Source organism: Crocodylus siamensis, chromosome 7, assembly GCF_052110815.1.
Source record: "Crocodylus siamensis isolate JL-2025a chromosome 7, ASM5211081v1, whole genome shotgun sequence".
NCBI classification, from domain to species: domain Eukaryota; kingdom Metazoa; phylum Chordata; order Crocodylia; family Crocodylidae; genus Crocodylus; species Crocodylus siamensis.
The window spans coordinates 18,893,755-18,915,772 of record NC_143401.1 but is presented as its reverse complement, the minus strand read 5'-3'; the positions used below and the strand labels follow the sequence as shown (position 1 = coordinate 18,915,772).

The window sequence follows — 22,018 nt, the reverse complement described above, 5'->3', positions numbered from 1 at the left end:
GCTACCAATGCGAGGAAGCGGTCAGTAAAGGTAACCACACCTTGTCATGCATCTACAGATGCACCACAATCAGGTCCAGGGAGGTGATCCTACCCCTCTATGCATCATTGGTCAGACTGCAGTTGGAGTACTGCATCCAGTTCTGGGTGCTGCATTTCAAGAGGGATGTGGCTAGAATTGAGAGGGTCCAGAGGAGGGCCACTTGCATGGTCAAGAGGCAGAGGTTCAGGCCCTACAAAGAGAAGCTAAAGGCCCTGAATCTATTCAGCCTCCACAAGGGATCTTGTGGCTGTTTACAAACTCACCAGGGGGGACCAGCAAAAATTGGGCAAGGCTCTGTTCCCCCCAGGCACTATCCGGGGTTACTAGGAATAACGGCCACAAATTGTTAGAGAGAAGGTTCAGGCTGGGCATCAGGAGGTATTACTTTATGGTTAGGGCTCCCAGGCTCTGGAATGGACTCTCAAGGGAGGTGGTGCTCTCTCCTACCTTGTGGGTCTTCAAGAGGAGGCTGGATAGATATTTGGCTGGGGTGTTATGACCCCAGCACTCATTCCTGCCCAGGGTAGAGGGTCACACCTGATGATCTGTTTAGGTCCCTTCCGACCCTAAGCACTATGAAACTATAAGCCTGTAGGTGTACTGAGGGTTGCTCATCCCAAGGTAGAGCACTTTACATTTCTCAACATGGAACTTCATCAGGTTCCAATCCATCCAACTTGCTAGCCTTTGTAGGTCCACCTGTATCCGCAGCCTACCTTCAAGCATGACTATGCTTCCCCATAACTTGGTGTTGTCCATGAAGTTGGCCAGTGAGCTCTTTACCCCCACATCCAAATTGTTAATAAAGATGTTGACAAGTATTGGACCAAGCACTGACCCCTGTGGGACACCGCTGCCCACTTCTCACCAGGAGGGCACAGATCCATTCACTACAATTTTTGGAAGTCAAGGTATACAATGTCAGCCTGCTTTCTCATGTCCAGGTGGTGAGTTACCTGGTCACAGAAGGAGATGAGATTGGTAAGGCAAGACCTGCCTGCAATGAAGCCATGCTGGCTGTCATTCAGAATCTTACCTTCTGCAAGCTTATCACAGGTAGACTCCTTGATGAACTTTTATAGGATTTTACCTAGGATGGAAATTAGGCTGATTAGCCTATAGTTACCCAGGTCCTCCCTCCTGCCCTTCTTGTAGATGGGCACAGCACTGGCCCTCTTCCAGTCCTCAGGGCCTTCTCTAGAGTGCCACAAGTTGTGGAAGAGTTTCGCCAGAGGTCCACAATGACTTCAGACAGCTCCTTCAGTACTCTTGGATGGATATCATCTGGTCCCACTGACTTGTATAAGTAATTTTTTTAACTGGTCATACACCAATTCTATGGCAATAGCAGGAAGGCAATTATTCCTACTGTGCTGATTCTGTACTCTACCTGGTGTTGTTTTCCCCTTGGTCCAGTGAAAGGCTGAGGCGAAGTAGTCATTCAGGAGTTCAGCATTCTCCTGGGTGCCAGTAACCAGCTCTCCTGAGTTGTTGAGCAATGGCCCCACACACTAATTTGTTTTCCTCTTGTTCCCTCTGTACCTAAAGAAGAACTTCTAGTTGTCCTTGATTCCCATTGCTAAGCTAAGTTTGTTTGCTGCTTTAGCCTTTCTTATCCGTTCCCTGCAAATGCGAGCTGTCGTGGAGTAGTCCTCCTTGGGGCCCGCCCTGAGCTTCCATTGTTTATAAGCCTCTTTCTTCTTTCTTAAGAGGACCATGATTTCCCTGTTTATGCAAGAGGGCTTCCCAGCCCTTCTGGTACCTTTCCTCTGCATGGGAATGGACTTCCTTTGTGCTTCAAGGATTGTGTCTTTCAGAAACGACTACTTTTCATGCACACCTTTCACCTTTGGTCCCTGGTCCCGCAGCACTTCCCCTACTAGTGACCTAAGCTTGTTGAAATTTGCATTTTTGAAGTCCAAGACTTCAATCCTGCTGTCAGATTTGTCTGCCTTATGTCAGACAGTGAACAGAATGATTTCACAGTCGCTGTTGCCCAGACTTCCCTCTATATTTAAGTTGGTCACCAAGTTATCTCCTTTGGCCAGAACCAAGTCTAGCAGAGCATCACCTCTGGTTGGCCCATGCATCTCCTGAGTCAGGAAGAGCTCCTTGACACAGGTCAGGAAAGATCGCGACTGATTCAACTTGTCCAAGTGTTCCTCCCATGAGATGTCTAGATAATTAAAATTGCCCATGACAACCATGTCACGTGCACATGTAGTCTCAGTCAATTCTTGGGTGAACTCCAGATCGAGTCCCCCCCTGGTTTAGTGGTCTGTATTATACACCTACAGTTAGGTCTCTCTTGTTGCCCCCCCACACACACATACAACTTTACCCAGAGGGTTTCAAGCTGTTCCTTTTTAGAGCTGATATTGGCCTCCAGGGAGGTGTACTGCTCTTTCACACAGAGAGCAATGCCGCCAACTTTCTTCCCCACCCAGTCCATTCTATGAAGGGTATACCCCTCTATAGCTACTTTCCAGTCTTGTGAGGAGTCCCACCAAGTCTCTGTAATCTCTACTAGATCATAATGCCCACTAGAGAGTAGGAAGGCTAGCATGTCAACATGTGCTCCCTGTTAGGGATAAATCTGCTCCCAACAGGAGGAGCTGAGTACAGGGCTGCTCCAACCCTGCTCTGGCCCACTGCAGCAGGAAGGGACAGCTCCAGGCTCCCCCTGGATGCTAGCCCAGGGGCTGGCAGGGAGCATGGGGTCCATGTGCATAGGGCTAGGATAGCCCTGCCAGCTGCAGCAACAGCTGTCTCCTTGCCCTGTGCACATCAGGAGGGGTCCAGTCTGCAGGGGCCAGGATAGAAGACTGCTGCTATTGCAGAGCTCTCCTGGCCTGAGGCACATGGGGACAAGCTCTGTGCCCAGCAAGGCTTCTCTTTACAACTGGGGGATGGCCTTTGCAGAGAAATCCTCATGCTGCCTGGAGGGAGCTGGCTAGGATCTGCCCCAGGAGGGACAGTTCACAGCCAGCTCTGGGCTGGTCGGGGAAATCCTTGTGTATCCCAGAGCTGGCTGGGACCTTCCCCAGAAGCAAAACAGTTCCCAGCCAGCCCCAGGCTTGGCAGGAAAGCAGAGAACTCCCAAGTCCTGGCACTGTTTGGCTTCCAGCTCCTGTGGGGAGCCAGGAGTGAGCAGTGCTAGGGCAGCAAGGGGGCAGAGAGCTGCACCATCCCAACACTACTTAGCTTCAGGACTGGGGCACTTCCTCATCCAGGAGTAGCATCAGGACTTGGGCAGTTCCCCATCCCCTGTGGCCCCGTAGGGCTGGGGCTGACTGGGAGCAAATTTGATCCTGGTCAACATCTACATGTGCTACTGCACAGTGGGTGCATCTACATGTGCATTTGATCGAAGATCAGTTTACTCGCAAGTAAACACTCCTGGGCAGGTGTCTAGACATGCAAGGACTTGGCAGCATATTTGCTGCTCTTAGCACCTATCTGCTGCCACATCCTGCAGCCCTGAAATAGGTCTCTGCTGCCAGCAGGGAGAGCTCCAGGCTCTGGCTGCAACTGCCAGCAGTCAGCAGCCCTCTTGAAAAGCCATTTCCTCTCTCTGCACTCTGGCCAGTCACTTCCCTGACTAGGAGCAGCATGCAATGCACTAGGGCAGCATGCAGAAGCTCTCTCCTCACCAAGTCTGCCCCTGCTTCCTTTGGCTGCTCCCCCCATGCCATGGCTGCTCCAGCCCTTGGCCCTGGCAGCGATGACCAGTGCCCTGCACTCCTACTGGCTGCCACCCTGGCCCTTCTGACCCACCATGCTGATCACCAGCTGGCCCACAGCTGTCTGGCCCCACCACACTGTACCAGGGCCCCTGCCATCACACAGCTGCTGGCTAGGTTCCGTCTGGCTGACCAGAACTTGGCAGGGACACCAATGACATGATGCTGGACACCACCACCGGGACCATCCTCAGCCTCCTGAGCCTCCAGTCCTGCCACATCTGGGCTCGCTGTGCGAGCCAGTATTGGTGGCTGCACATTGTCCAGCAGACCTGAGATAATGAGCAGTAGCTGGAGGCCTTCTGCATGATCAAAGCCACCTTCTGGGACCTTCTTAAGCAGCTCGAGACACACCTGGAGCAGCAGGATACCACCATGCAGCTGTCCCTCCCTGCAGACACCTAGCTGACCCTCACCCTGCACCCCCCCCCACAACAACAGAACCCCTCCACCACTCACTCCACTAACCAATAATAAAACAACCTCTTCCCTGGGCAAGCTATTTACAACAATGTGCTTTGTGTGCCATCCCGGGGGGTGGGGGGCGCTGTGGGGTGGAACTGGCTAGGGGGCAGAGCCTAGGAATGGGTGGCCAGCACCCTGGCCTCTGACTGTTCCTCCACAGATGCATACATTATGGTGATCCCAGTTCAGGTGGCTCCCCCTCCAGAAGCTGGTGTCCAGGGCCAGTTTGCGGTCCTGGCCCTGCTGAAAGCAGCTCCAGCCCTGCACCTTCATGGAGCCAGGGTGACCAGCAGGCCTGCACCCAGGTTAGGAGGCTGGGTGGTGGGGGACCCAGGGTGGGGGCCAGACTATGGGTTCTTGGCTGCTGGAGGCAGTGCAGGCCTCCTCCCAAGCCCATGGGGGTGCACTTCTGCTGGGCAACAAGTACCTGCCAGGGGGCAGGTGGGGCTGGTCAGGGACTGGGCAGTGGGCATAATGAAGGTGACCACCAGGGTCAGGACGGTGCCCAGCACCCAGCAGTTGTCATCCGTGACCTTCACTGCCCAGGCCAGGATCATATTCTGTGCTCGCAGTGCCTCTACCCGCTCATACTCCAGGGTGAAGAGTTGTTCCCAGAACTCCCAGTCCACCCAGTCCTATGCATCCTCACTGGTGATGTCCTCTGCCCACCAGGCCCTTGCATTCGCCAGCCAGTACTCTAATGCCATCACCAGCCAGTCTAGGAGGATGGTGTGGTTCTGGATCTGCCTCTGATGGAGCTGGCACATCCACAGGGCCCCAGCTGTGAGTCGTGGTGACCCTGAGCCTTCATCCTGGCTGCCAAGTATGGCCTCTCCGCCACATGCAGCTGCAGAACCTGCAGAGCCATTAGAAAGAAACTGCTTGTGAGAGTCTGCAACATTTATAAGATAAGATGCTCTGTACCAAGGGCCATGGACTGCCCGGCCTTAGATCAGGGGTTGGGTGTGCATGGGTGCTCAGGGACCATGGTAAGTCAGCTGGGCAGGGACGGCCAAGCCCCCTGTCTCCACTTGGTCCCCAGGGGCAGGTGGGCTACTGGATGCTGGTTGCAGGCAGTCTGCCTCCCCCACCCCATTCCCAGCGTGGACAACACCTGTTGCTGTGGATCCAGACCCTGCTTCCTGCCTTTCCCTGCAGGCCAGCTGCTCAGCTGCACTGCTGCCCACAATATCTAACTGTGCACCATGCACACAGCACAGTAACCGCCTATATGTGTAGATGTGCCCAAAGTGAGGGGCATTGCCTTGCCTTATCCAGGGGTTGTGACAACAAATACATCCTTATGAGATGTCCAGATACCACAGTAATGATGGTCATATAAGTAGCCTGGCTAGACAGGGAGTTGTGGTTAAAGATTTGAAGATATGTGTCTCTTTCTGCTTTACTCTGCAAGATGGATAACACAGGGAAGGACAGTCCAGGAAACAGATAAACACAACAAGGGAGAAGCAAAGATGTGGTCTCCTTCTTTCTGTCTGTGTGACCCCTCACATATACAAGATCCACCTTAAGAGTAGGCTAAATAGAGGTAGCACACCTAAGATGTGGTTTCCATGGACACTAGGGCCCTGTTCCACCATTTTGGGGCTGTACAGTAAATTCAATGGCACTTCCCAGCACAGCATTTAGGGCATGTATTGTACAAGCAGGTCAACCCTCCTGGGTCAAGATACAGTCATTTTGAAATAGAAAACCATGTTGGAATGAGCCTGATAATGAAACAAGGAGAGAGAGGATGGGAGGGATAGCTGTGAGGAAGGAAGAGGGAATCACTTTGGTTGGGATGAAGACAGCTGTGCAGAGAGGGCCCACTTCCCCTGGAGATGGGGCAGCTCTTAGGACAAGAAAAGGAGACTGCTGTCCTTAAGTGTGTGCAGGGGGCAAAGGGGTGGGGTGAGGGTGAACAGTATTTATGAAGAGCGGACAGAGCTGCCTAAGGATGGAGGGCTGTGAGGAGAGGAGCAAGGATGCAGCTGTGGGTTGGCAAGACCAAAGAGAGAAGTGGGTGTGCTGCCTCGGGTTAGGGAGCTGTGAGAAGAGGAAGGGAGGGTATTGTTTCACAGGTTGTGGGGCTGTGAGAAGGAGAGGAGAAAGCACTGTCACAAGGCAGGGGGAGCTGCAAGGTGAGGAGAGGGGTCAGTCTTCAGGGTGTGGACAGACAAAGAGGGTGAAGTAGAGCTCTGGCTTGGGGTGGAGCTGCCAGGAGGCCGCTGCTCAGAGGTGTGAGCAGCTCTGGGATGGTGAGCAGGGCACTGGAATTCCAGGCATTCCAACAAGCAGAGCTGCCATTGACTCCCGTTCACTGATGTTCTGTTCTCTTTCTTCCAGGTCAGTGAATAATTTTCTGATGACCGGTCCGAAGGTAAGACAAATCTCTTTGATCCTGATTCCACTAAACCCTGATGGGGACCTAGCTCCTTTCTTCTTTCTCCAGCCCTGTTCTCCCAGTCACAGAGGAACCAGAAACACTCTGGAATAGGAGGCATTTCCATGCTGCTCTCTGGGAGACAACGGGTTCTACTTACAGAGAGCAGAACGGGTTTTAGACCCTTGGGCCCAGGTGTAAGAATTGTGCTCACTGGCACCATCTGAGAATCTGGCTCACCACCTATCTTCCTGTAATCATATCTGGCTGTTCCCAAATACATTAGTTGGAAAGATTACTCCTGCCTCCCATCCAGCTGCACCTGCAATATAAGTTGGGTCCCATTCTTCCACCATTTCAAAGACAGCCTGGCATTGCTCACTCCCCTGAGACACTTCTGGGATGGAAAAGTACATCATATATATCCTCAGAGACACCACTTTGCCCTTCATGGCCCTTCATGCACTGGGAGACTAGGATGCCTCCTTCAGGTTGAGCAGCTCTTTATTTCCTTGACTTGGTGAGGTGTGTTTGTGGAAGGTGAAGCTCTTCAAAACATCACTGTGAAACAAAAGGTCAGAAAATTTTGTTTTGAAAATGGCAACATGACTATTTCAGTGCTTTTTAAATCTTTCCCCCAGCCCAACCTATTTGCCAAATTCACTCCAAGTCAGTGTGCTATTCTAGCTGCCCAAGAATTCTGGTTTTTGATGAACTCACTGTTCACAGAAAAAAATGTCCTGCTCTACTCAAAGCATTGCAACATTATGATGCAATGGCTTTACCCCAGAGCCCAGTGGCCTGGGAGAGGGTTCCCACACATCAGGAACAGCTAGGATGACAATCTCTTCAGCTCAGATTGTTTTCAAAGCTGAAGGAATTGGACTTTTTTGCATTTGTTTGGATCCAGTTTGGGAGAAGATGCAGATCCTGTGGGACTGATCTCATGTGACACGTAAATCAGTGCAGCTATTTATACCTTTTATTCCCTATGCCTGATTACATTTGACATGATTATGATATAGACCTGAAAAAGAATGTCTTGCATTTGAAAGCATGCCTAACTCTATCCCAACTATACAATCAATCCAGTAAAAATACCGCCCTAAGAAATCCATGCCTCTTGCATATTTTCTGGACTGTCATGACTACAACATCATTCTGTCACTACAAATTATAACACCTCCCTCATTCTTCTCATAAGAGGACCCCAAAGTACTTTACAAAGAAGGTCAGTATCATATCCCCATTATACAAGATGGGGAAACTGAGGCATAGAACTATAGGGTGATCAGCTACTCAGTGACAGATCCCCAAAGAGAACCCATGTCTTACTGAGTCCCAGTGCAGTGATCACATAGCAACCACATAGAATTCAGGACTGTACATGACATGGGCTGGTCTTTACTGCTCTGCAAGCATAAATCAGTGTAACTCCTTTGGCTGGACACCAGCTGAAGACCTGGCTGTCCACACCAGAGCAGAGGGAGGGAGTAGGAGCCAGGAACTCTGTTGTGCTACTCCCTTTGCTTCGGATGATTCCTGATCCCTGAGAAGACTAAATCCATTTCCCATCAGTCCTGTTCAGCTTTGTTCGAATAACTCAGTGGAAATGTCCACTGGGGACAGTCTGACCCTCAGCTAGCTGCCCAGGACTTTGACGAAGGGAGCAAGAGCATTGACTGTTCCCTCTTTCTGCTGTTTTTATCGTGTAAATTCCAGAGCTGCCCAAATAATAGCACTTTAGCCCCTGTGACTGCCCAAGCTCTAGGGAACCACAGGTAGGTTAGGATTGCTATCTTCATGTGGCACTTGGGGATACTGAGACACCAGGCAGTTAAGTGACTTGCACAATGCTCCACTAATGCATGTAGAGGTCCTGGCTGCTAGTTCCTCTTTCAAACCCCAGTGCAAACTGGAGCTGTGAAAGTCTGTTTTGAAACATAACAGTGACCACTGCCATGCTTAACTGGGTGCTCAGCAGTGGCTTGGCAGTGGTCCAGGAGTGGCCCCCATTGACTTGTTTCACTGTGCCCAGCGGTGAGGCAGGTTGGTGGGGGACTGTGTGGAGTCCCCTCCCACTGCTACCCTCCTTGAAAAACTACCTTCCGTTCTGACAACTGTCTTCTCTTGTAGGCGTACCTCATTTACTCCAGTAGTGTGGCCGCTGGAGCACAGAGCGGCATCGAGGAGTGCAAATTCCAGTTTGCTTGGGACCGCTGGAACTGCCCTGAGAGAGCACTGCAGCTCTCCAGCCATGGTGGGCTGCGTAGTGGTAAGGAAAGAATTGGATACAGCTACTGGGACCCTTTCACCACAGGTTAGAGCCCATAGGGCCCTCCTTGCTTCACTGTGGTCTCCCTCTCCTGGGTTCCACTTCCACACATTATGTTAGAATCTTTCTCTCCAAGGCATCGTCTCTCTGGAGACATCTTTTTGGGGGACCTTTCAGCCAGCCATGTTTTGGGAACAGGATTCTAGCCCAGGCAGCATGGGGACATTGCAATGCAAACATCACAACAGGGCTCTAGCTGGCTTAGGACCAGGCTGTTTACAATAGACTCAGACCTGGCTGCTTGAGGTTTTCCACTGAAATGCCTGCCAACCCTGTGACGAGGAGCCATGAAAACTAGTCCAAAGCTCCCTGAGGAGGAGATGGCTAGATCCTACCAGGCATTCTGTTCTTGGGAAACAGGCCAGTCCCTAGAAACTGCCACTGATGTGCTGTGAGAAAGATGTGGGAGGCTACGAGCAGGCCTAAGTTGAAAGAAAAGGCAAGCAGGGGGAGTTGGCTAAAGAGAGAAGCTCAGTCACATTTTTTGGCCCACCAATGCTTCTCAGAGGCTGAGTTACAATCCCTGCCCAGCCTCAGGACTTCTGCACTGGTGACTTGAGCCACTGCAGGGGAAGTAAAGTAGCTGATAGCTGCCACAGACATATATGGTGGGGTATGGAAATGCCTCAGCCTCGTCAGCACTTTTCTTACCCCCTGGCATCCAGGGGGAAGATGTCACTCCCTAGACCCAAGCCCCTTAATTACACACATGCTACTGGGGCTGAGTTCCCACCTTCTGGATGCAGGGGACTGCTGGGCCCTAGGGCAATGGATTAGAGAAGTGGTTCCAAGGGTCTTGTCACCAGCCTGGAAGGCTGGGGCTGGAGGGGTTGCAGTGGGATGCAGATCCCTTTATACCAAGGTTTACCACCACACATCCAGCCCTGGCTTATATTTTCTGTTAACCAAAGATTGTTACCATCTGGTGATCTCACTGAGATAAGTGAATAGTTTCAACCCAGTTACTAGTGGGCAGGTTCAGTCTCACTGCAGGTCCTGAATGGCCCCCTTTGGCTGGTGGTCTCAGCAGAGGCCAACATTTGAGCAGACCACGGGGACTGATCTGATGCCTAGAGCAGGTCCCAGCAGCTCTAAGCTGATGTATGTTGGCAGCCTTCCATGTGTGAGGTTTGCACAGGGAATGGCCATCAGCCCTGACCGATTCCAGGGCTTTCCAGTCAGTGTATTTCACCAGTGTTAAATTCACTTATGCATTCTCCGCAACAGGATAAAGCTGTTCTGCTCACCCTGGGTCCTCTGATCTCCATGTAGCCCAGGCAAAAGGGAGAAAGTACAAAACTAATCCACTCCATATTCTCTCATCTCTGACCCACTGGGACCAGCTATTCGCATCTTTGCTTCCTGTCCAACCTCCCCCATGGCGGGAGCTGATTTTATCCCTGACCCTGCAGTGAAGTCTTTAGCCTCTGCTTTGTGTTCTTGCCTGACAGCAAACCGTGAAACAGCTTTTGTCCATGCCATCAGCTCAGCAGGTGTCATGTACACACTGACTCGGAACTGCAGCCTAGGAGATTTTGACAACTGCGGCTGTGATGACTCCCGTAATGGACAGTTGGGTAAGAACCAGATCTGCTGTAATCTCTGCATCACGCCCCATGGTTATAGAGGTCTTGAGCAAAGAAGGGGGCAGAAGGACATCTCTTAACTCCTCTTAACTCCCCTAGGGAGAAAATAGCTCCTTCCTGTGGGGTCAGGAAATGTTCCAGGGCCAGAGCCTCAGCTCCTATGAGTCAGCGTAGCTCCATGGAAGTTGGTGGTGCCACACCAGTGTTCACCAGTTGAGGATCTGGGTCTGAATTTCTTGTCTAAATAGCATAGCTCATGTAATGTAGCTGATTTTTCCCTCACTGATACTGGTGTAAATCAGGAGCAACTCCATTGATGGCAGTAAACGTGGTACCAATATAAATCCAGCATAGGTGTGGGGAGAATCTGAACCAAGAGTCTAAACATGAGGGCTGCTAGACAAGCTTTAACAAACATTTTTTCAGCAGTGTTTGCCTGTTCATCAACATCTTCCTCTTCTGTGAGCAGGGTACAATTTCAACAAAGTTCTGCTAGAAACCAGAAGTCCCATCACAAACCTGGCTGGATTCTTGCTAAGATACCCACTAGGCTGCTCAGAAGTCTGTCTGTTGGCCTACTTGTAGGTCAGAGACCTCATAGCTTCTGGGGTCTGCAGACCTAAGGAAGAAAGCTATCTGAACCATTTCTAAACAGGGACCCCAAAGCTTCCAAAATCCCCTGCTCTGAGGCGCCATTCCCTTTTCCTTTCACACCAAATGCACTGAAACAAAACCCTGAGTGAATAGTTAATGTTCTCCACTCAGCATTATTAAGCAGTCTGGGACAAACTGAACATGGCTATCTAGCCAATTTGGCTTTATTAAGTTTAAAAGAAGCCAGTTTTTTGATGCCCACATTTTTGCTCAGCTAATCTGTGGGACAGTTGGATGACAAGGCAACCAAATTCATTGCTTCACTCGCATTGTAAGAGGAGACTGTGGTGCACCAGGAGGCATACAGGGTAGCTGGGGAGTCCATCCTGTAATGGAATATAAGACCCCTGAAAGACAAATGCCATGACACACCACAGCAACATTTCAGCATTGCCTCCAGTTTAATCTGGATTTTTCCGTTCTGACATTCATTCAGTCCTTTGTGTATTGAATACCTTGAAACTCAGTTCAGTACAATGCACCTACTTGTAGCACAAACCCCTTGATTCACAAGTTATCTGTGAATATTTGCATTATTGTGAATGTCAGTGTGTATTTTCTATTTGCAGCATTATTGAGAAAGCACGCTCTGATAACCCACCAGAGAGAACAGCACGTGGAAATCCAAGCCATTCTGGAGAGGGCCTGTGCCTCATATTAACCTTTCTGAAGATGCCAGCTGATGTGTAGATACTTTAGGAAGTCATGGCAGGTTAAAGACATGGGAGTGCAGGGGAAGTTAATGACTTGAATGAGGAGCATAGAGCCCTTTTACACCGAACTGAGATGAAATGACATAGATTCATGGAGTCATAGGGTCAGGAGGGACCTGAACAGATCATTGAGTCCGACCCCCTGCCTAGGTAGGGAAGAGTGCGGGGGTCAGATGACCCCAGCCAGATGCCTATCCAGCCTTCTCTTAAAGACCCCCAAGGTAGGGAGAGCACTACCAGCTCCTTGATGGGAATCATGACAAATTACTTCCATTCAGTCAGAACTTTCTATCCAAAACAGTCCCCAAATGTTTTATAAGCCACAGCCTGTTCAGACAATGACAAGTCCTGTTGCTGATTTACACCAGCTGGGGATCTGGCCCCTTTTCTGAAACCCTTCCAATCATCCTCTTTCTTTCCACACTGCTTTGGGACTCTCAGCATCCGTGCCCGGGAGGCTAGACTGATGTGTAAATAAGAGGAGGGGAGGAGGCAAGAGGGGTTGATGGCCCCATGGCTGCCATTTGCTTGGGGCCACCAAAAAACAGATTTTTACACCCTGCGGCAGTGTGGCCCTTCAGGGCACAGTCAACCTGTGGCAGGGACGGTGGCAGTGTGCCCCTTCAGAGCACAGTCAACCTGTGGCAGGCACCCCTCCACTCCCCTCCCCTCCCAGACCCCTCTCAGCAGAGCAACCCCTCACTTCTACCAAAACCAAACTATCACACAAAGGCTTTGGAAATTCAGCTCCACCTTGAAGTGTAACCACAAAAAATAGCATGGTTTCACCTCATATTAATTATCTGCCAAGTGACTCCTGGTCTGACATGCTCATTATATAAGCACTCCTGAGTTATTTTTTTTCAGGCTGGGTTTTTTGCCAGCTTCCCCCTCTCTGTAATAGAGGTTTAAAAAACCCAGCTGTGGGCTCAGTGATACCTGTGCCTGTCCCTTGTCTGTCTTGGGTTTCTGTAGCTGAGTGGAGCTTAGTAAACAGTCTCCACCTACCCCACCCCCCAAAAAAAAAAAAAATGAAACAGACATCAGGCCCCTGTCATTGGAGTGAACTTTGCTGGAATAGCTGGAGTGAAAAGCAATCATTTTATTCACCAAAACCAGCAGCTGTGAAACCCAAATGCACAGATCCCCTGAGCTGGGTAGCATTTTCACATAGCAGAGTGGCTGTCAAAAGGATTTTTTGCTGTTTAAGTAGCACAGCTGGACATAGGCATGGGTGAACCAGGCAGCTGCCCAGGGCCTGGACGGAAAGGAGGTCTGAAAATGGTAATTTGTTTTCCATTGTCCGATTATTATCATCATTAACTCCAGTGAAGGGGGGCCTGATACTAAAAGTTAGTCCGGGGATACCAGGAGTCTAGGTATGGTGCTGTTAAGTAGTTAAAGTGTTTTTCATTTTTAAAAGCATCAAATAGGGCCCCCGCATTCAATCTCCCTAAATTTATCTTTATGGATTGCCTAGAAAGGGTTTCCCCAGACTCTGTGCCACTTGCCTTTAACACTTGGTCCAGCCCCACTTGCACACTTCATACTGCCTTATCTGTGAATGATCCCGCAGTTTTGGAATGAGTTGGCTGGGACTGAACATGTGCAGGGAGGCTGCTCTGAGATGCTGTAATTACTGCAGTAGACATCACATGTATCAGCATCCCTGTACTGAAAAATGGTGGCAGAACACTTTAAACTGGAGCTTGTTTGACAAACTTTAGTTCAAAGTACCCTGCCACTATTTTTCAACAGAGGGACACTGATACATGTGAGGCTCCAGGTACTTATTTAGTAAGGCTCTTGGAGCTACACTATTTAAAGTGCCCTCCCTCCCCCACCTCCAAGAGCTTGTCTATAAATGCGCTTAGTTTTTGCCTGTAATATGTTTAGCTCTGACTTAAAAACCATGTTGAGCTCTTGATCTTTGCATCCTGAGGGGTGCATGGCATCTGTGGAACTTATACCACAGAACTGAAGGACAACTGGAATGGAAAGTCCTACCCTGAATCAGTCTGACCCCTTTGATTTACTCTAATCACTGATCTAGGCTCATGAATTACCCTTACCACTAGCAGAAGGCAGATAAGGGTGGCACTTAGAAACTCAGAGAGGCATGAGCCTTTGTAGGCAACAACCTAGTTCATCAGATGATAACCACTGAGGGGTTTAAGACCCCTCAGGTTTAAAGTAAATGAATGCTCTTGCCTCTGTGGTGGGTCTAGACTAGGATGTTTAAGGTACCAGTAAAGGTACTTTCGGAAGTACTAGAGCATGGCACAGTATGAGCAAGTACTACACCATACAAGCAGCACACACTTAGATTTTCCTGCTACATCACTGTAGCGGCACACTATAAACAGGGAGTGAACTGCTATGGTAATGTAGCAGATGATCATGTGTAGACCCGTGGGATTGCTACATCACCGTAACACACCATATAGTGATGTAGCACATCACTGTGTCACCATAGGGCAACATGTAGATGCACCCAGTGAGTCTTTAACATATATAAATCTGATCCAGTTAAAGTTGAGAGGGGTAACAATTTAACACCTGCTAAAGACACACTGCCTTCATTAAAGTGAACACATGATGTCAGGAAATAGCTTTCAGCTCTTAGAAAGTCTCTGGATTCATGAGATGTTTTCCCTGGGAAGATCTAGCTTCTGCTCCCTGTCTGGTTCACTCAGGAGCCACTATCCAACCCTGAATGAGGCTGAGAGGAGAGGAGCCGAAAATATAAAAAGGCAAGGGACTCTTTGCATTTGCCACAGAAATGGCAACCATGCTGCATCCTAGCCCTGGAGCAGTGCCATGCTGTACCTGCAGAATCCAGGAAGGTGAATTGCCTTGACCTGCCCATCTTGTCTCTTTCTACAGGTGGACAAGGCTGGCTCTGGGGAGGCTGCAGTGATAATGTGGGCTTTGGGGAAGCCATTTCCAAGCAGTTTGTGGATGCACTTGAGACAGGACAAGATGCCAGAGCAGCAATGAACTTGCACAACAATGAGGCTGGCAGAAAGGTGAGGCCCTTTCTCTCTATCAGGAAATGAATAGGTCAGTAAGAAAGACAGGTTTTCCTGTGCTAGTTGATTAGTTGCTCCGTTATTCTTATACAAACTGTGGCTAATATCAGATATTCAAGAGAAAGTCAAAAGAAGTGATTGCAGAGCCAAGCATGGGGAGAGAAGAGAGCCAGTAAGACATCATGGTGGGGCAAAGGCAGGGCCAAGGTCAGGGGCAGAAGCTGGCAGGTAGAGGTGGATCTCAGTCCTGCTCCTCCTCATTGGTGGCCCTGTCTGCAGCCAGAAAAGCCCTACTTCATTCATTGCTCACTGACAACCGGTGAAGCTGTTGAGCCCTAGCGTACTCACGGTCATGCAGGGGTTTGCATCAAATAGCTTATTCTAGTGCATAATTCAGGTGCAGCTCTACTGACTGCTGGCCAGCCCTGGAGCCTAAAGAATGACAAAGTCTGGGTAATTATTCATCAGTCCTAAGGTACCAAACTCCAGGATCATTATAATTACACCCCTGCTAGCCTGTGAGCTGCTTTCATCCAGTCATGTTACATGTTACCCCATACTTTTTTCTTTTTAGTCCCTGGAGCCAATGTAACACAGGTCTTCCTTAGGCAACTCCTACCTGAACTAGAGGTCACAAAATGAAACTAGTAGGCATTAAGCTTAAGACTAAGACAATGAAGTTCTTTTTCACACAGCATGTACTCATTGCCACAAGATGTTGTGAAAACTGACAGTTTAGCCAGATTCAAACAGGGATTGGATGAATTCCTGGAGGAAAGGGGCACCAGTAGCTGTTGAGCATGGGAGTTAGGGGTACAACCTCTGAATCAGAATTTCCTAGACCTAGACCTTAAATGCTGGAGGCTGCAAGTGGAAAAGAAAAAGTGGAAAAAACCCTGGCCATACCCAGTTCTCTCTCCCTTTCAGCATCCAGTCTCTGCCACCGTGTGACACAGCATACTGGGCAAGATGGCCTTATGCTCTGACCCAGCAAGTGGCAATTCTTATGTTTTTATGTTCAACCTCTGTTTAGCAGCTCTGGCTTTCAGTATCATACAAGAGGCTTGTCATTCCTGGGTCACTCTTTCATCCTCTTTTGAATATATTGAATACATTCAGTATATATGGGAGTGATCGTCCTCAATAGTACTGTTTCCAAATGGATTCACTGAATATTTATACTAAAGTGGTTACTGTTTCATGTGCCAGTTCCTTCACTATTCTGAAATCAAGATTATCTGCAGCTCTCAATTTTGTCATAGATGTTGGGCTTTCATCTAGACTGATAATTCCAATAATAGTGTCCTAATTCCCATTTAGTAGCCAATAGGGTTGTGCGAAGCTTCGATCCCTCATTCAATTTGGTGGCTGAATCTCCAAATCTGAATCGAATCAGAGGACGCTTTAAATTCTCTGAATCGAATCAGAACCCTCCAAATCGATTCGGAAAGATTCGGAGATTCGGACACAGACACAGCTTTAAATGCTTTTTCTACATACTTCTGGGTATCAGGGGCTCATGAGTGCTGTGATGCTGGGGCACATGGAGTGTCCCACTGAAGTATGGGGGGGCTTTCCAGCGCACTCAGCAACAGACCCAGAAGTAGACCAGAAGCACTTCAGGTCCACTTCCGGGTCCGCCAGGGAGTGCACGGGGGGGAGGGGTCCCCTGTGCCTCCCTGGCTCAGTGACTGGTGCCTCCTGGGTCTGGGGGGGGCACCTGGGGTCCCCCATGACCAATTCCCGAGCTAGGGGGATGCAGGGGAGGCTCCCTGCATGCTTCCTAGGAGACCTGGAAGTGGACCGGAAGTACTTCCAGTCCACTTCCAGGTTCACCACCAAGCACGTGGAGGGCCCCCCTGCACTCCTGTGGGATGCTCCATGCGCCCCAGCATCGCAGCGATCATAAGCCATGCTGGTACCTCAAGGTATGTAGAAAAAACTTTTAAAGCTGTGTCTATGTCTGAATTGCTGATTCTCCAAATCAGTGTTGAATCTTCAGATTCAGATTTAGCGGAATCGAATCAGAGATAGTGATATGAATCAACAAATAGAATCACTGTCTCTGATTTGGGCCAAATCCAAATCGAATACGACCCGTTTCACGCACCCCTACTGTATCGGCTTTTGCTCTTTGTTTTTATCTCCTTCGCAAGGTTAAATCATTGGCCATTCACACTGTATCTCTCCATTCTTTCATCAGGGAAAGACATTTCTCCTTACAGATCAGTTCTATTATCCATTGTTACTGGATCCTCTGACTATTCTTAATGGCCATTTGAGAGTCCTCTGAATCCATGTAGGTTAGTCCTTTCCTACGTGTTTTCTTCTTCTGCTTGGGATGTGAGCTCCCATGAATATTTCTCCTTTTGCCTTAAAGTAGTTCCATGACACTTCTCCATCTAAGTCCTTTAGCTCTTAATTCCAGTCAACTTCTTTAACTTAGTTTCTCAAATAAAGACTTTCTGAAGTCCAAAACATTTATTGTAAACCTATTCTTGTTTGTCCTCTCCAGCAATTTAAACTGAAATGAACTGTTTGCTCGATTCCAGATTTTTTTCCATGACCAGTTCTTGTAGAAAGTCCCAACCTAGCTATAACATACCATTACCTCTTGTTGGCACAATAGCCACTTGATAGAGAAATCTCAGTTAACTGTTCCAAAAATATCTGCACTCTACCATTATTGGTAGCATTTGTTATTAAGTCTAAAGCAGGTAAATTGACATCTCACATAATTATACAGTTTCCAGTGTTACTACATTCTCCCCAAAGCTTAGCTATTTCTGAATCTAAACCTGGGGTTCTATAACCCCACTCCCAACACAATCGTTTTAAAGCAGCTTTGTTATTAATCCTTCCTAGCGTAAATTTAACCCTGACATATCCTGTTTTGTCTATGCCAGTGGTGCTAAACCTTTATCCCAGTGGGCCAGATGGGCAGGGTTCAGTCCATCTGTGGGCTGGATTGGGCTGGTAGTCCTGAATCAGCAATCTAGGCAGGCTTAGTAGGCACTGTCCAGATGTGCGGGGGTGGGGCTTGATCCCCTACAGGGAAGGGAGTGTGACTTGCCCCGCACCCAGGAGAAAGGGGATGTAGCCCGGTCCCAACCCAGCCTGTTGCAGTAAGGGCGTGTGGCTTGGCCCCAGCTTGACTCCATGGAGGGATAGGGGGCATGGCTTGGCTCAGATGTCAGAGGGAGGAGACATAGCTCAGTCCCATGGGGGGAAAGGACTACAGCCCAGCTGTGCCCAGCCATGTGGCAACTGGAGTTTGGGAATTTGGCCGGGGGGGGCAAATTTCCCAACTTGTGGGGTGCCTTGCAGGCCAAATGCAGTGGCTCCATGGGCTGCATTTGGCCATGGGCCAGAGGTTGACCATCTCTGGTCTTTGCAATTGCTTTTTATTCCCTTCCAGTCTACTATTTCATTAATATATAGTGCTGCCTCACTGCCTTTACTTTTATTTCTGTCCTTCCTAAGAAGTGTGTATTCTTCAATATATGTATTTCAGTCATAGCTAGTGATCCACCATATTTCCATTATTCCTATAATGTCTGTTTTTCCCCTCACACTAGGAGGTTAACTTGAGCCATAATCCATCTGCTTAGCAGTGAGGACACAGACTTACAGAGCACAGAGAAGTACTCCCTCAGTTGATATGATTCATCTGGCAAAAATCTTAGTTCATGTTAGTCCAAAGAACCATGGGTGGTTCCTTCAGGCAGAGATGGGAAAGAGCAGAAATGGGAAAATGCATGTAGGGTTTTGCTGTGGGGATGCTTGCATCTGGGGTAGCCTCAACAAGGTGCTCAAAACCCAGGTGCCAATCAGAATACAAGCCATAAGGGGCAGTTTCCTTGCTGGAAGCAGAAGTGCCATGCCTTGCCCTATGAGGTTAGACAGAGACTGTCATGTAATTTTGGTCAAGCATTTAAATATGGAGGAGAGAAGGGGATTGACAAACACAGCTGCCTGTAGTTCCAGTTCAAAGAGTTTGGTTCTTTCATTTTAAATCTCTACCTGCCATGCCGTATTTGCAGCCCAAACAGAACAGCTTGGCACCGCTGCCAAAAGCAAAACCCAGTGTGTATGAAGTGAAGCAGATTCATTTTGGTCTTTCCTTCCACACAGAGCAGGGTGTGCAACAGCATCACCATAATGCTTGCTGCCGCTGTGGTGCCCACAGCCCTTGTAGAATCCTTTCTGTGTTGATCTCTTAGTTCAGACACCAGATTGGATTGGATTTACCTCCAAGATTTTACCTTGACATTGTCCCTTTAACTAAAAAGGGGTTAACCTTCCTGGCAACTAGAGGTAGATTGCAACACACCGCAAGAAAGCATGTCCTGGATTATGGGCCTCATTCTGACACCGTCTCTGCCTCCCCCCCTATCTCTAGGCAGTGAAAGGGACCATGAAACGGACTTGTAAGTGCCATGGAGTGTCGGGCAGCTGCACCACCCAGACCTGCTGGCTGCAGCTGCCCGAGTTCCGGGAGGTGGGCACCTATCTCAAGGAGAAGTACCACAAGGCCCTGAAAGTGGACCTGCTGCAAGGGGCAGGCAACAGCGCTGCTAACCGGGGTGCCATCACTGAGACCTTCAGCTCCATCTCCAAGAAGGAGCTGGTCCACTTGGAAGACTCCCCTGACTACTGCCTGGAGAACAAGACTCTGGGGCTGCTGGGAACTGAGGGCAGGGAGTGCCTTAAGCGAGGCAAGGCACTGAGCAAGTGGGAGAAGCGGAGCTGCCGGCGGCTGTGTGGGGATTGTGGGTTGGCAGTGGAAGAGCGCCGGGCTGAGATGGTGTCCAGCTGCAACTGCAAGTTCCACTGGTGCTGTGCCGTGCGGTGCGAGCAGTGCCGCAAGAGGGTCACCAAGTACTTCTGTGTCCGCAAGGAGAAGCGGGAGCGGAGTGGGGGTGGCGGAGCTACCCGCAAGCTCAAGAGGAAGCCTTAGCACCCTTCCATGGCCCCATTGCCCCTTCCCCCATGGGCAGCAGGTTCTCCCATCTCTGGTCTAGTCCAAAAGCCCAGCCCCTAAAATCCAGAGCCACATCATTGCCTGCTGCAGGGGTGACTCTGGATTTGAGGCAAACTGCAGTTTTAGCCTGTGTCCCCGCAGCAAGCACATCATCATTGCGAGTGAGCCACAGAACCTTCCTGTCCCAGCTGCCTGCACCATGCTAGTAGTCTAGATTGGCAAAACTGGGTAGTAGCACTGGAAACTTCAGGGAGCGCAAGAAGCCCTTGCTGGGTCTGGACAGCAGCCCTGTAGCATAGTCCACCCCTGTAGCATAGCCACTGAGGGGCTTGCTAAATATTCTTGGCATCTAGTCCTGCAAAGGCAGAGGGCATTCTTCCTCTTTATTGGGCCCTGAGAAATCACTTCATTTTTACTGGGCCCTGAGATCAAAGGAAAAGAGATGGTGTGAAAACCCTCACTCCCAGAGACATTCCCAGCCTGGCCTTTAAAAAAGTAAAAAAAGCCAGCTCTCTTTCTCATCCTTGGAGCATATGCAAGTCTCTACCATGCACTGCAGTGTTAAGTCAAAGAAGCTCTGGCAGAAGTGTTCAAGGTGCCACTGACTTGCCTAATAAGTAACTGTTGGAAAGACCTTTGCTAGGGATCCCATGACTTGCTGCTGATAATGCTTCCTCTGCCTTTCCAGAGCCTCTGCATCTGTGTTGCCCTGCAGCGGCCAGTGTCCTTTCCCCATAAAGCCCTCACATGCTCTCCTTGATCACAGCTCTAACCACTCCTGCCTGTTTCTCCCCAAGTCCCTGGTGAGGGGGAGCTGAGCACATTCCTGCTGGTGTATTTTCCAAGCACTCTTACTCCTTGCGCTAACTACTAAACGCTTTCTCCTAGTCTGAGAGAATCATGTTGGTAACTATTTAATTGTGTTGTAAATAGGAAAGTTAAGCACTTTGAAGTTTAATTTATTGCACAGTTTCTGTGATGTATGAGTAACCGTTTGCTTTGCCATTTATTGTATATATTCCTCAGGCTAAGCAAGTGTTGTAAAGTTTGGGCTGATTCATCTGTGGTCCTCACAAAGGGTCAGGATATGTTATATCAGCCATGAGATCTGGGGAGTTCACAGCACTGTCACCATAACTAGGAGCTTCCCCACGGGATCTGTGTTTATCACCTGCTCAGCTGTTTGAGGTTTCTTTTAGACTGATCAGAAGCCAGTGTAGCAAAACGACTGGCTACTTGACCTGTCATGTAGCCAGTGTTTGTAAACCAATAGTGAATGCAATAAATCAGTAGCCAAGTGCTTGCAAAATGCTGGTGTCTCTTCAGTCATTGGGATTTTTTTTCTTTTGAAACACCTACATATTTTAGCAATTATTGCTCTAGAGACCATGATCCCCCATGTATCCATTGAAATGGGATATCTTGAGCAGAAGCAAGACAATCTTCCTCTGTACAATTTCTCCAATGTGTTTTGATTGCCTCTAAAAAGGTAAGAAGGGGAATAAGTCTCTCTGAGTCATTCAGGTCTTGACACTTCTTCCTGAGGTTGCCAACAAGGCAGGCCAATTGCAGTGCTGTTATTTATAGTGTGGACATACTACGGACCCAGCTGAAACATGGCAACCAATTTGCCATATTGGGCAGCTAGCTGTATGACAATAGAGACACTCATTTTCCAGCCAGTGTCACCCAGTCATAGAGTCAACGAGTGGGAAGGGACCTAGACAGATCAAGTCTGACCCCCTGCCATGGGCAGGAAGGAGCACTGGGGGTGGCAGGGGTCAGAAGACCCCAGCCAGGTGCCTGTCCAGTCTCCTCTTGAAGATCTCCAGGGAAGGTGAGAGCACCACCTCTCTGGGAAGCCTGTTCCAGGCTCTGGCCACCCTTACCGTGAAGTAGTTCTTCCTAATATCTAACCTAAACCTATCCTCCCTCAGCTTGTGGCCATTGTTCCTGGTGACTCCAAGGGGGGCCCTGGTGAACAGACTTTCCCCGAGTCCCTGGTGGTGGCCCCTGATAAGGTTGTAGGCAGCCACGAGATCCCCCCTCAGTCTCCTCTTGTGGAGACTGAAGAGATT

At 49.3% G+C, this 22,018-nt stretch overlaps 1 protein-coding gene across 1 annotated transcript; it reads left to right on the top strand.

The window, feature by feature from the left end:
- Positions 1–6,618: 6,618 nt before the first annotated feature.
- On the top strand, positions 6,619–20,369 carry WNT8B (Wnt family member 8B). Its single transcript, XM_090057070.1, has 5 exons — positions 6,619–6,633; positions 8,773–8,911; positions 10,423–10,548; positions 14,811–14,953; positions 19,359–20,369. The coding sequence occupies exons 1-5, from the start codon at positions 6,619–6,621 to the stop codon at positions 19,914–19,916; spliced, it is 981 nt and encodes a 326-aa protein (XP_089913196.1). The 3' UTR covers positions 19,917–20,369.
- The last annotated feature ends 1,649 nt before the right edge of the window (positions 20,370–22,018 follow it).